Here is a 14,834-nt window from a genome sequence, read left to right as displayed (position 1 = left end):
TATAACTCTTAGTTTACTAACCTTCTTGTATATCTCCTTCCCATCTAGAAACTTGGGAGGTAAACGTTCATCCCTTGTACCATCAAAGGATTTTTTGTTCCGGCGATATGGGTGAGCCTTTGGAAGGAACCTACGATGACCCATGTAAACCATTTTGTTGCTATTCTTCAACCATCTTGCGTCGGTATCATCCAAACAAACCACACATCCCTTGTAACCCTTCGTTACTTGGCCTGCTAAGCTACCAAGGCCGGGAAGGTCTGTGATTGTTACAAACAACATTGCCTTCAGAGTGAAGTGTTCTCGCTTGTACTCATCCCACACCTTGACACCATCGTTCCACAACTTCATTAGATCATCCACCAGTGGTTCCAAATACACATCGATATCATTTCCAGGTTGTTTTGGCCCTTGGATTAGTAATGGCATCATGATGTGGTTCCAAATACACAACCAAGGAAGAAGGTTGTATATGCAAAGAGTTACAGGCCACGTACTGTGTTTGCTGCTCACCATGTTAAAAGGACACATCCCATCCGTACTCAAACCGAATCTTATGTTTCTTATTTCCTTTGCAAACCGATTCTTGTATTTGTAGTTGATAGCTCTCCACTGTGAACCATCTGCAGGGTGTCTGAGATTCCCATCAACGAGTCGATCTTCGGCATGCCACCTCATCAGCTTGGCAGTCTTCGCGTTTGCAAACAACCGTTTCAAACGAGGAATGATAGGAAAATACCAGACGACCTTGGCAGGTGGTCGTTTGTTGCGGTCACCTTTCATTGACAATGCCGATTCAGGACATTTGTACCGTGAAGCTGAGCACACTGGACATGCATCCAAGTCTTCATATTTGTCGTGATACAAGATGCAATCCTTAGGGCATGCATGGATCTTTTGTACCTCCAGTCCCATTGGGCAAATCATTTGCTTCGCCTGGTATGTGTTTTCAGGCAACCCGTTAGGGCTTGGCAGCAAATTCTGCAATAAGCTTAACAAATCATCAAATCCCTTGTCTGACAAACCATTACTAGACTTCATCTCCAATAGCATCAGATTTGCTTCAAGTTTAGACACGCTACAACTTGGGTAAAGTGGTGTTCTTGCATCTATCCTCATCTGCTCCAACTTCTTCAGATTCTTTTCGTCAAGAAAATCCGGTTCCCCATCACGTATCATCAGGTCTAGTGCATCCACAACATCATCAGCAACTAATGTTTCCTGCATGGTTTCATTTACGCTTTCATGTCTGGTTTCCTCTACTATTTCCGGGTTAGTTGTTTCCTCCACTGTTTCATGCCTGTCCTCATGGACGGAGTGCATTGTCTCACCAACCTCACCATGCTTGTTCCAAATTTGGTAGTTGGGCATAAAACCTCTAAATAACAGATGAAAGCGGATCTGCTCAACATTGCCAAACTGCTTCTGATTTTTGCAATCAATGCGTGGGCAATACTCGTAGCCATCATCTTGTAGATTCTTGTGTGCCTTGGCAGTCTGCACAAACGAGTCCACACCGTTGACAAATTCCAAATTTCCAGCCTTTGTACCGTACATCCAACCTCGATTCATCCATGCACACAAGAAAGCATATAAGAATCTGAATTTAATAAAATTATCATCTCAACACATAGATTTTCAGTTTATCAAGTTTCGTAACAAATATCACACTTTAAGGGCCATCTAAATCAATTAAGAAAGAGCCTTTACTTCAATAATTAAAATATCTACTTCAATTTTTGTCAAGTTCCTTATCATCAAAACTAAGAAATGCCATCTAAATTAATTAAGAAAAAGCATTGACATCTCGATCATCACAATTAATAAATATCCTATAAACTAATTAAGAAAGACCCCTTACATCCCAATCATTGCAATTATGACAACAATCTAACCATAAAGAGCTAGTTCTTACCTTGAATCAAATATGTGAAGTCCAGTCCTCAAAATTTAATGAGCCTCCATAATGACTTCATGATGAGTGTTCATGAGAAATTATCCTAAAGTGAAGAAAAAGAGACTCTCCTTGATCAATTCATCACAAAATGAATGACTAATCCTAAGATAAAGGCTATGAATCAAAGGGATTGCTAGCTACAAACCTAGCACAAGTTGGTTCACTCAAACAACAAAAAAAGAAGCCCCAATGATGAGAAATGATCCGAAAATGGGGTAAAAAAGCCCTCCTTGATCAATTCATCACGAAATGCATGATTAATCCAAAGAAAATGGGTACAAAGCCAATAAATTGATGGCTACTAACCTTAGAATAAGTTGGTGGAGCCAATACATCAAGAATGGTGAGGTTTCATGAGAATTTCGGTAAAATCCGGCAGCAAAAATGGAGGAGAGAGGTGTGGCCGTCGGGTTGGAGAAGAAAGGTGGTGGGAGGAAGGAGGGGTTGGAGTTTTGTACTGTACAGGCTTATCACCGCCGGTTCAAAACACGAACCGTTGGTGATGCTTAATATCACCACCGGGTTGTGTTACAAACCGGCGGTGATATGCTCGCAGGACATCACCAACGGTTCCTACCACGAACCGGCGGTGATAATTAGCATCACCACCGGTTCCAACGGTCACTACGACCACCTACTCTGGACCCGGCAGTGATACCTCATCACCGCCGGTTCATGTTAAACCGGCGGTGGTAGCCCGTTAGCAATGAACAATTCTCTAGTAGTGGAAGTTGTCCCATCTTACTAGTTAAGAGTGAGATTTATCAACATATAAATCTAAGTGCCAAGTATATTTCAACTCTTGGTTTAATCTTTTTACGTGAAGTTAGGATGAAAGCATTAGGCTGTCCGCACTCGTGGTACTCCAAATTCACTCTCTAAAAGGAATATTCTTGTCTAGTCATCAAAATTCTCTTCTCTATATTCAGTTTTGCTGCACCCGTTCATTCTCTATCTCCTACTCTATACCAACTACCAACACGCGGAGCCCACCTGTCATACACTATTTAATTTTTTATCCCTCCCACTCCACCAACCCCTCGCCCTCCCCTCCTCTCTCCTCCCTTCCTTCTCCCCAAGCGACGGTGGCGCTCCCTCCTCCGGCCTTCCTCCCCGACGCCGGCGCCCCCTCCTCGGGCCTTCCTCCCCGACGCCGACGCTCCCTCCCTCATCTCCCTCGCAGACGGTTAGATGCGGATGCCCACGCGGGACCAGGGCCGAGCTGGCCGTGGCTCGCTGCGGACGCCGGCGTGGCAGAATCCCCGGCATTGCCTCTCTCCCTGCTCTGTCGAATCCCCGCCGGTGCCCCTCTCGGAGGCAGCCCGCGGCGGCGCGGCGGGCCTCCGGTGCTGTGGCGCCCTGTGGCGAGGCGGCCTCGGCCGTCCTTCCTCCCCTGCGCGCGCGGCCCGCCTCCTTTCCCCTCCCCTGCGCCGCCTCCCTGCCAAGCTCCGACGACGGCGTCCGGATCCAGCAAAGCAGGGCCATGGCAGGCCGGCTCCTTGGTGGCCATGGAGGCGCGCCCCTCTCCCTCTAGACGTGCGGGACGGAGGGCGGCCTCCTCCCTCCACACGGCCTCTACGGCGGGACGGACCGGCACAAGGTAGCTCGGGGCCTCGAGTTCGCCGGCCTGGAGCTTCGCCGGCAAGCGTGTGCGGAGCATGGCCATGGTAGGGATTGGGGCGGCCGGTGTGAGCCACGGCTCCACGGCGCGCGGCCCCTGCTCCGCGGCGGGGTGGCCGGGGCGCTACGGCACGCGGGCCGGGGAGCACAGCGGGGCAGCGGCAGCCGCGTTCCTCATGGCGGGCCCATGGCAGAGAGCGCGTCCGGGCCCTGGGCGCACGATGGCCGCGTTCCTCGCGGCGGGTTCATGGCGGCGTCCGCGTCCCTCGCCCTGGCGACGGGCGGTACGGTGAGCGGCCGCCATGGCGAGGAGGGTCGTGGACTAGGCGGTGGCGGCGGGGTGGTTCGGGGGCGGAGGAGGGCCTCGCGGCGGCGGAGACCATGGCGGGCTAGCGGCGGAGGGCCATGCGGCCTCCCTCTGCTACGGGCCCGTGCGCGACGGAGACGGCGTGCACGCGGTATGGCGGCGTGATGGAGGAGGAGGGCAGCTCGAGCTCGAGCGCCATGGAGGTCCCTCTGCTCACTCCGCAGGCAGAGGAGGCGCGACGACGGCGACCACCTCTCTGTCTCTCTCTCCCTTCTCCTGCGTGGCCGGGCTGCGGCGAGCTCGAGCTCCGCCGAGCCTGGGAGACGAGCGGGGCCGGCCAGATCCGACGGCCTGGAGCTCGGGCGGAGCCGGAGACCGGGGGGGGGGGGGGGGGGGGGGGGGGCAAGCAGGGCGACGGCCTGGGGCCATGGAACAGGGGGCCCAACATCTAGTATGTAATAGGTAGTAGTAATACTTGATCCAAGGCCCAACTCAGAGTAAATCTAGTAGTCAGGCCCAGGCATGCACACGCAGCCAGTCTTTTGGACTTCCGCCTTCCACGCGACCGCGCCACGATCGGCGATCGCGAGTTCGCCGGCTGGAGTCACAGCGCACGCACGGCAGGCGCACCGCGGCCCACGCGACTGCCGACTGCACGAGCACGAGCTGCGCCTGCGAGCATATCTGCTAGTGCTGGGTCTGTGCGCGTGCTGCTGCTGCCCAGACGGCCAGACCGAGACGCTAGCAGCCTAGCAGTTTGAAGCCTTGCAGGAAAGACTAATGAGCCGTAAGTTTTGTTAGGTTCTCAATTTCTTATTTGTTTAATTGCTAGGGCTCCATTGAGTGGGAGATCTTGGACAATATTGATCTTGATGTTGTCCTTAATGATTTTGAATTAAGAAATGCTCGTAGAAAATTCTTTAAGAAGAATTGAAGGATTATTATACAAGGAGTTATTGGAGTTTGGTTCTTATAAGAGGTAATTATAATTCACATCATCGTAATAATAGTTTTATGTTTCTGTCATTTTAGTTTATAATATTGACATTATTCTTCATGAATTATATATATTAATATTATTAGAATTTCTATCTTTCTTTAAAATACCGTCTCAAATAAAAAATAGTTGGCCTAAAGGGCCCATAGTATCTGGCTCGCCCTGGGGCCCTCCAAAACTATGAGCCGGTCGTGCCGTGGCGGCGGCCATGGCGGCGGCAGCGGTGCGGAGGAGCAGGTTCGCGGCGGGCGGCACGAGGTGGTTGGGGTCTTGGGGATGGCGCTGGTGCTCGGGGCCCACGCCACGTGTGCCTGTAGCGAGGCTTCTCTATTGTGCTCGGAATGGAGGACAGGCGCCTCGTCCGCAAGGGTTGCGGATGGGATACCGCGCGCCGCTGTAGCAGTTTTTGCTCTAAATCGATACTGGAGCACGGCGTTGCGGATCGTTTAGAGCGCCCACTGCGGACAGTCTTAGCAGGGTTGGTGCGAGGGCGTGCATGTGTGCGTGCCGCCGTGCTAGAACAACGCGTCAGCTACGGCAGCGATAGCGATGCGTGACAATTTTGATCTCCTTTCACCTGTTTCTTTTGCGATAGCGATGCGCCACAATTTTGATCTCCTTTCACTTCACCGGTTTCTTTTGCGATAGCGATGCGCGACAATTTTGATCTCCTTTCACCGGTTTCTTTTGCGATAGCGATGCGCGACAATTTTGATCTCGTTTCACCGGTTTCTTTTGCGATAGCGATGCGCGACCAATTTCATCTCCTTTCACCGGTTTCTTTTCTTATAAATAAAACCTTGCCTCATTCTCTCTCTCCATCCATCTTCTCATCATCTCACACAGGCCATGGCCCTCCCGCACCCGATCCGCCTCCTGCTGCTGCTCGTGTGGGTCTGCAGCGCTTGCTGCGGCTCCCCGTCCCCTTCAACTACTGCAGCCATGCCTGTATGCGCCGGCTCTGGTGAGTGGCCTCTAGCTGCTCATCTTTTCTTCACACCGCCGCCGTCCCCAGCTTCATTCTTTCTCTTTGTACTTGATCTCAGCTGCTCTCTGCTCAATTTGTCCGTTTTAATTATACATCCACGCGCTAGTACTGCGGCACGCCATTGCGGCATTCCGGCGTCTCTATGTCAACCGCGGAGAGAAACCCCTCCTTGAGCACGACGGAAGTACGTCAACCGCGCGGCAGCGATGCTCAGTGCTCCCGCCCGCGCGCGCCCTGCGATTCGATGTGCCGGCGGGTACCCGTCGACCAGACGCCAGGAGGAGTACGTTAGCTCCTTGAGCGCGAAGAAGAACTGGGAGCCGCATGAAAAAACAAAACTAACCCGCCTACAGCCTCAACTCCGATTAGGCCCACGGGCCAAGCCGAGCACCATTTACATAAATACTAAACACCACCGCCAAACACCGAGGCCCCACTCACTGGCCCCCGAAAGCCCATTCCTTCCGTAAAGGCCCAGTTACCGGCCCTTGTAGAAATATAGCTGTCCCTGAATTTTCTGCTGAATTTTACATACCTACTATTTTTCTTCTTCTTCAGCTGCTGTGTGCCTGTGTTGTTATTATTTATTTATTGTTGACATGTTTTTTATATTCTATTTGCAGGGGTGCCGGTGGTGCTGACGCAACCGTTGGGCTTCTGCAACGATGTCGTCGGCCTCAGCTGCTGCGACCCCGCCGCCGACGCCGTGCTCAGGGAGGAGTTCGAGGCCCTAAACGTGCCCGCGTCCGACGCCACCTGCGCCACCATCGTCAAGGCCATCCTCTGCCAAGTAAGCAAGGGGGCTACTCTACATCGACGCCAAATTTTTCTTCTTTTTAATCATCATCAGTCAATTTTTTTTGTCCGACGTCCAGACTGTCTCCAGATCCACTCGGACGCTATCTGTTGTTGTTGCTGATTTCCTTTAATTTGTACCTACCCTTCTCTTGCGTGCAGAGGTGCATACTCTCGACGACCTCTCCAAAGCCGGTCAACTCAGGCAGCATCGGGTCTATTCCCCCATGGTGCACCACTCGGCCGCCCCCGTCGACGGCGTCCTCCGCCCAGTCCCAGCAGCAGGATGCCGGCATATGCCTCGAGCGACTCGCCGGCGCCGGCGGCGCCGCCTACCTGGGCATGGCGGCGCACCCGGACGGCTCCGGCAGGGCCTTCCTGTACACCCAGGACGGCAAGGTCTGGCTCGTCGCGGTGCCCGCACGGGGCTCCGGAGCGGCGTTGCAGGTCGACGGCGACGGGGCCATCCTCAACCTCGGGGGTCCGACGCTCATCAGGCTGACAGGGCTTGCGCTCCACCCGAAGTTCGCGGCCAGCGGACGCTTGTTTGTCTCGTACACCTGCGATAGCGCCACCTCGCCGGCGTGCGGCGGCGCTGCATCATCGTCCTCGTCTGCTGCTGCTCGGAATGGGTCCAGGTACCAGCTCGTTGTCGAAGAGTTCACCACCAAGGGCGGCGCTGACTATGGCAAGGTATGTCAAGATTACAAATCTAAATTATTTCGAAGATCGAGATGTATGTGCTTATTATTACCTTTGATCTGTTGCTTTAAATTCATCAAGATTACCGAAACGAGGAGGATTTTTGCCATGGGTTTGCCGCCGCAGCTAGTGGACGCGCCCAACCAGCAGCATGGCGGCCAGATCTTCTTCTGTCCGGGTGACGATGATGGGCATCTCTACCTCGCCGCGGGGCACGGTGGCGGAGCAGGAGGCGAAGCGAGCTCCCCGTTTCTTGGCAAAATCATCAGGCTCCACGTCGACCGCATGCCGGACAACAACGAGCCTAAGATTTTTGCCAGTGGACTCAGCAACCCGAGGGGTTGCAGCTTCGATTCCATGAGGCCTTCCGACTTGTACTGTGCGGGAGTGGATGAGGTACGATGACATACGGATGGCAATGTTTAGTTCTCATTAAATATAGTATTACACAGTTTAACTATAAATGACGAGATGAATCTTTTAAACTTAATTAGTTCATAATTAGACATTAATTGTTAAATAATAACAAAAGTGATACAGTACCAAAATTTAAAAATTTTCGCAAACTAAACAAAGCTAATATGAGCTTGTGTAAATGCAAACGAACGTGCAGCGACAGAACGAGCAGGTGTACCTGATCTCCAACCACAGTGCCTCTCCGGCCACGGCTGCCGTCTCCGTCGTGATCAGCCACGGCCGTCCAACCGGCGGCCTCATCGTAGGTGGGATCCTCAATCGAGGTCCCGCTGATCCCTTCTTGAATGGAAGGTATATTTGCTTTGCTCGCAGCTGTCTTAACTGCTTAACTTGCATTCTTATTTTTATGTGCTGCAGTAATCTCTTCGATCGGGAGGTCATTAGCTACTGTCAGACTGTCACTGCTGCTGATCAAGGCTTTGATTAACCGGTAATTGTCCAATGGATGTAGGTACGTGTACATATATAATTCATCCGTGTGGGCCGCAGCAGAAACTACGGCGAGCAATGGGCTCCATGCTTACCCCTCCGCTCGGATCCCCAACGTTCGGTGCTCCGAGAGCAGCCTCATGCCCTGCGACGGCGAGGCCATTGCCGGCAGCATCGTCTTCTTGGGCCAGGACAGCATGATGGACGTCTACATCATCACCGTTGGCGGCATCTACCGAGTCATTCCGCCAGGCCTCTGTGCCGGCGGTGCTCCTCCTCCCGCACCGCCGCAGCAGATGCCACCATGGCTTACGTGGCTCATCTCCATCCTTGGATTCATTTTCCTGGTAGCAATCCCAGCCATCTCCTCGTGCCTGTGCGGCGGCGCAGGAGCAGCAGCAGGGCGGCCTACACCAAACTGGTACTTAAGCTTGAGCTGCTGCTCATGGAACTGCTGCTCCAGTGGCACGACAAATTAATGACAATACGACACAATAACTATAACACTATATATACGCCTACTGGTGGTCAAGAAATAAGGGTCGTCTACGGCTTGAGTTACTCGGTTTTATTATCATTTTGTTCATGTACATAGCAAGTTTGTTTTTGTCACCAAGTTGTAGTTTGTCCATGTGCAGAGTCTAGCTATGTTGTCGAGTCGGGTCTGTGTAAAAATACTAGCGAGAGTATATATCCACGCATCTTTGTGTGTTTGAAAATTGGAACTCATAAACATATGTTGTTAGGCTACAATCATAGCATATCTATGCCACTATATGGTAGAATTTATTTGTTATTACAAGGATCTCTCGGCTGCTCTCCATGCATTCTACTAGCACATCCTTTTCATCCTGTTGAGTTACTAATTAATTACTAATCAACCGTCGGCCCTTCATTGAAATGTTTAGAGGAACTGAGGGAGGCAGTGGCGAGAGAGAGAGAGAGAGAGAGAGAGTATTAAATATTTTGGGTAAGAATTAATCATATCATTGAAACATTGGCTATTAATTAATAACAGCCTTTTAGTATGTACTTTCTCGAATCACACATATAAGTGATGCTTTTCAATTCAACATTTTCCAAACATTGATCTAATTACCTTTTATCTGTTGAGTTTGTGTATTTGAAAGTGGTAAATGGATCTGTTTCGAAATACATAGTTACATAAAGAAGGTATACTTGCTACAATTATAAAAAAAAACTTGCTACAGGATCTTTATCAAGTGGGGATTACTTGATCGGTTGCTCTGATGCTCATCTGGGGAGGTGCTTGTCGGATTGTTTTCCTATAAGCTAGACCTGTTGAGTTATGGTAGATGCATACAGATCAAGTGTGGGTAATGAGTGGTGATAATCTATGCTTTTTTACGGAGGACCAATGATCCTGAAGGTAATTTGGTGGCCTAATGTTAGTATCATCTTCATTAATTAGATTAATCGAGGTGAACATGTACCACAAAAGCTATCGCTTGGATAACTCAGCTACATATAAGGATTCAGAATATACCAGAATCAATTGATTTTGCGTGCTTGTAAAGAGTTTTAGGAAATTGCACTGACAAATCCTGAAATAATATTTTGTTTACAATAGGGTACTCCATATTGTTTAAAAAAAAATAGGAATAGTAGGGGGGCACATGGCCCTCTTGGTTGTCAAACAGGCTTACGGAGAAGCACTTTTTGCCCGGTTGGGACAACTAGGGTCTGGCTGGAGTCGGAGTCGCTCTCTGCACCTATAGAAGAGAGTTCCATTCATTTGTGTCAACTTACATAGGTGCAGGAGGTCCTAATATTATTTTAATAAAAAATTGTAGAAATAAATATCGTAAAATACCAATAGCAAATCTAGTAGCCTGTTGGCCATTGTTTAGCCCACTGGACAGTAATCGACTATTGAAGGGCCAACAGCCTACGTGGCATCCACCGTAACCTGGCTGGCCAGACTTTCGACGCCGATAGGGCTGTCGGCTACTTGCTGGCCGACTGGATCACCTATTGGAGCCGATTGCGTTGTCTAATGCTGATGGGCCGAGGCCTATCGGTTGTTGGTGAGCCGACAAGTTCAATCGGCCAGCTAAATGCCGAGGTCCATGCGAGCGGCAGCTGCGAGCTCCGCCGCCGCCGGCGTGCGAGCCCTCCGGCGCGGGCGAGAGTCCTCCGCGGCCCCGGCCACGCACGGGGAAGCTCCGCAGCCCCAGCTGCTAGCCTGCTACGGAAGGAGGTGGGCATCTAAATTAATCTTCCAGGCTCTCTCTCTCATCTCGAATCCAGGCGACGGCGCATCGATGCGGGCATCTGCGCACCAATCCCACACGCCATTGTCCATCTTCTCCTCCGAGAAGCTAGCAATAGCAGGTACCGAGGAAGCAAGCAAGCAAAGCAGGTTCTAGTGCTATACTCATCTCTGCTCCTCTCTTTCCTCGTGCTCTCCTATCCCACCGCAAAACTCTGCCCCTTTCCCCCCCCCCCCCCCCCCCCACCCCCACTCTCCCATATCCAATCGCAAAGCAAACACCTCGACAGCCCAGCAGCCGGAGCGCGCGGAGGCCGGGGCTAGTCAAACTTAAAACTTTGACTCTTCAAAATTTTTAGAAAATGACTTATAATTTAGAGAATATGTTACTTTGCATACTTATCAGGGTTCTCATGACTCTAGTTGATGAGTTCATTGACCATATCATAAGTTTATAAGTGAGTTGCTGATTTGGTATAGGACCGTGTTTCGCGCTAAATGATTAGCGCACGACTAGTCGCGATGCCATGTACCTCTGGGTTTCCCGCTGCTAGTTACTAATATCTTATCTTCTTCCATGTGATCAATGGAAGGAGAAGCGCATGCAGGGAGAGGATGTCGCTTTCACAAGTGACATGAGCAATGAAAAATAGTATATTTTCTTAAAATGATTATTACTTTCTCACTGAGTGTCCGTTTTTAAATCCGTTTGCACCATTATGTTTCTTAGAGTAAAACCTACGAACCAGGATCCATATGTGATATGTTTTGAAGTTGTTATGCTCTAGTCAAATTATATTGATTGCAAGCAAGGTTTTTTCCCCGACCAGTAGGTTGAAACCGCCGTGGTCCGGTAGTGGTTAACTGCTCCGGTTTGACCGGAAACCAGAAAAAACCGGCCAAATTCAAATTTCAAACAAAAAACGATAGTTCAATCAGTTTCCACCGGTTAGCCGCCCGGTTAGGCCGGTAAACCGCTCCGGTTTGAGCGGTAACCGGGGCGTTGAACAAAAAAATTGACGGTTTTAAAGTGGTTCTCCGGTGTGAAATAAATGAAAATTTTGGTATGAGCTATGCACGTATTAATGTAAAAGATTACACCAAAGCAACAATTTATAATCATGCATACAAATATAATAGTAATAAGCGCGCATACAAATACCATAGTCATAATCGTGCATACACTGATACACATTAATAAAAGTTCAACGTACGAACGGGAAGACCCCCATTTGGGACGTCATTTCACTACTACAAAACAGGCCTTTGTTCCTGGCCATTTGTCCCGGCAGCCTTTGGGCCCGGGACAATAGGTGGCTTTTGTCCCGGGTCCAACGGCTAGCCGGGCCAGCGGGGGGGACGGGGGCCTTTTGTCCCGGTTGGAGACACCAACCGGGACAAAATGGGAGCCTTTTGTCCCGGTTGGTGGTTCCAACCGGGACAAAAGGCCCGCGTAGCCTTTTGTCCCGGTTGGAACCACCAACCGGGACAAAAGTCCCCCCTTTTGTCCCGGTTGGTGCCTCCAACCGGGACAAAAGGCCTTGCGCCCCTTATCCCCTTCCCTCTCCCCCCGCCCGAGCCATTCAGCTCACTTGTTTTCTTGCGGTTCTTGGCTCGGGATAGAGGAGTTCTTGCTCATTTCTTCACCACATTTGTGAAGATCTTTGATTCCCCGTCCATCCATCTGCTCTAAAGGTTTGGGGCTTGTTTTTCTCTTCTTCCTTGGCTTGTATAGCTCATTTCATACTTTAGAAATAGAGAAAATGTGTAGCTAGCTCATTTCTTGGACATTTAGCTAGCTAGATTGCATATGTAGGTGTAATTTTCTTTTAGATTTAGATGAGTATATGGATAGTAGAAATTTTTAGAATGAGTGTAGATACTTCATGTGATGTACTTGTATATATGACCATATTGTGGATAGTTGATTTTTTTATTCATGAATGAATTAATGAAATGAGTATATTATAGAATTTTTTGTATTATGAATGGATTATTTTGACACTCTAGTGATGTATTTAATCAGGCTCACATTGAAACCATCTAGAAGCTAAAAAAATCTTTTTTTCGAAACAAGTATACGTCGTTAATCTCCATCCAACGGTGATGGCACTACCTTTCAGGGATACACGATGCGCTATAAGGACGTCGTAAATCGGTTGGTCGCATCACCAGCACTTCCGATTGATAAGAAGACAGCATTTGACACAGTCAGTATGCCCGTTGTTGTACTGAGAGCATATCAACGAGCATGCTGCCTGTGCCAAGTGCTGTGCCTATTAATCGTAAATGTTGGTGCTGCGACTAGCCGATTGGTGACATCCTTGTACCGCACCGTGTCCTCCCGAAAGTCAGTGTCATCACCGCAGGGTTGAGGTTACTGACATATACATTTTCAGAAATAAAGGTTTATTTTTCTTCTAGAGGGTTTCTGGATATTGAAAAGAGTGTACTCCTGGAACTGAAGGGTGTCAAAGTAATTAGAAGTTATAGAGATTTCTTTCAATTAATTAGAGATTTCTTGAGGATTAATGATACATTTCGTCTTTTTTATATAATTTCATTGTTATTTGCAAGAGTTATTAATCTGATCATTGTAATTGTAATAGTAAATAATTTTTGCTTTGTAATGGTAAGAATTTATAATTTTGTGGAAAATAAAGGTATTTTTCAGTAAAATATGGCTTCAGCAACTGGAGGGAGTGGCGCCGGTGGGGGTGATCGTTGTCCTTCTGGAGAGAAGGGCACAACTCGAGTAGGTCGTCGGTCCAAAAAACCTAGTGCTTTTCATAGGGCAGCGCTCCGTTATTTGGAAAAAGAATATAGAGAATGCATGGCAAGGGGCGAGAAACCTCCGTTTGATCTTGAGGATTTATTGCGGCGTTACGGTTCGTCACCACCAAACTCGGAGGTTTCAGCTCCACCATCTTCTTCTGCGCCAGCAAGAAATCCGTTAGAACATTTTGCGTTCCAACGCAAGGACGGTTGAAAACCTATGTGTTGTTGACCGAATTTTTAAATTTCATGTATAGTACTCCTTTGTTAAGTTCTGTAATGGATTAAGTACTCCTTTTAATTAATCAAGATGTATGATGGATATTGCATATCTTTTAATTATTCATGTTATGTTACATTTAGTTTAATTTAGGTTTGATATATTTTATTTATTCGATACGTGTAAAGAATTCAAATCGATTTATTTAAAATGCAGATGGACCGGCAATGGATGTACAATGCTGACCGACGTTCGAAAGAATTCATTGATGGCCTGCATTATTTTTTGTCTGTGGCTGAGGCAAACAAGCAGAATGGTTTTATGTGCTGCCCGTGTGTTCATTGCAACAATAACAAGGATTACTCATCTTCAAGAATCCTACACAGCCACATTTTCGCAAATGGTTTCATGAAAAAGTATGTTTGTTGGACGAAGCACGGAGAACAGGGGGTTACCATGGAAGACAATGAAGAAGAAGATTTTGACGACCACTTTCCCGGGAATGCTGGAATCGGTGCATTCGATGACGATATTCCCATGGAAGAGCCCGAAGTAGATGTAGCAGAAAATGATCCCAGCGACGATCTGGGGCAAGCATTGCACAATGTGCAGGCAGACTGTGAGAGTGAAACGGAGAGGTTGAAGTTCCAGAAGTTGTTAGAGGACCACCATAAGTTGTTGTACCCAGATTGTCAAAATGGATTTAAGAAACTTGGCACCACCTTGGAGTTGCTGCAATGGAAGGCGACAAATGGTGTATCCGACAAGGGATTTGGTGAATTACTCAAACTTGTTAAAAAATGCTTCCTAAGGACAATGAATTGCCTGCCACAACGTATGAAGCCAAACAACTTGTTTGCCCTTTGGGACTGGAAGTGCAAAAGATACATGCATGCCCCAACGACTGCATCCTCTACCGAGGCGAGTACGAGAATTTGGATGCATGTCCCGTATACAGTGCATTGCGTTACAAGATTAGAAAAGATGATCCTGGAGATGTCGAGGGGGAGCCTCCCCGGAAGAGAGTTCCTGCGAAGGTCATGTGGTATTTGCCTATAATACCACGTTTGAAGCGTCTGTTTAGAAATAAAGATAATGCTAAGTTGATGCGATGGCACAAAGATGAACGCAAGAATGACTCGATGTTGAGACACCCCGCTAATGGGTCGCAGTGGAGAAAAATAGATAGAACGTACCCTAAATTTGATTTGGATGCGAGAAACATAAGGTTCGGTTTGAGTACGGATGGCATGAATCCTTTTGGTGAGATGAGCAGTGGTCATAGCACTTGGCCTGTGACTCTTTGTCTGTACAATCTTCCACCATGGCTTTGC

The 14,834-nt window shown here is 48.7% G+C and overlaps 2 protein-coding genes across 2 annotated transcripts; one reads left to right on the top strand and one right to left on the bottom strand.

The window, feature by feature from the left end:
• Window positions 1–3,125: 3,125 nt before the first annotated feature.
• On the bottom strand, window positions 3,126–3,623 carry LOC120701084. The gene has a single exon (XM_039985249.1). The coding sequence runs from the start codon at window positions 3,621–3,623 to the stop codon at window positions 3,126–3,128; it is 498 nt and encodes a 165-aa protein (XP_039841183.1).
• A 2,107-nt stretch (window positions 3,624–5,730) lies between these two features.
• On the top strand, window positions 5,731–9,068 carry LOC120701083 (HIPL1 protein-like). The gene is made up of 6 exons (XM_039985248.1): window positions 5,731–5,845; window positions 6,493–6,663; window positions 6,756–7,357; window positions 7,448–7,762; window positions 7,980–8,134; window positions 8,295–9,068. The coding sequence occupies exons 1-6, from the start codon at window positions 5,731–5,733 to the stop codon at window positions 8,749–8,751; spliced, it is 1,815 nt and encodes a 604-aa protein (XP_039841182.1). The 3' UTR covers window positions 8,752–9,068.
• The last annotated feature ends 5,766 nt before the right edge of the window (window positions 9,069–14,834 follow it).

Source organism: Panicum virgatum, chromosome 3K, assembly GCF_016808335.1.
Source record: "Panicum virgatum strain AP13 chromosome 3K, P.virgatum_v5, whole genome shotgun sequence".
In the NCBI taxonomy this organism is placed as follows: Eukaryota; Viridiplantae; Streptophyta; class Magnoliopsida; order Poales; family Poaceae; genus Panicum; species Panicum virgatum.
This window is presented reverse-complemented; position numbering and strand designations above follow the sequence as displayed.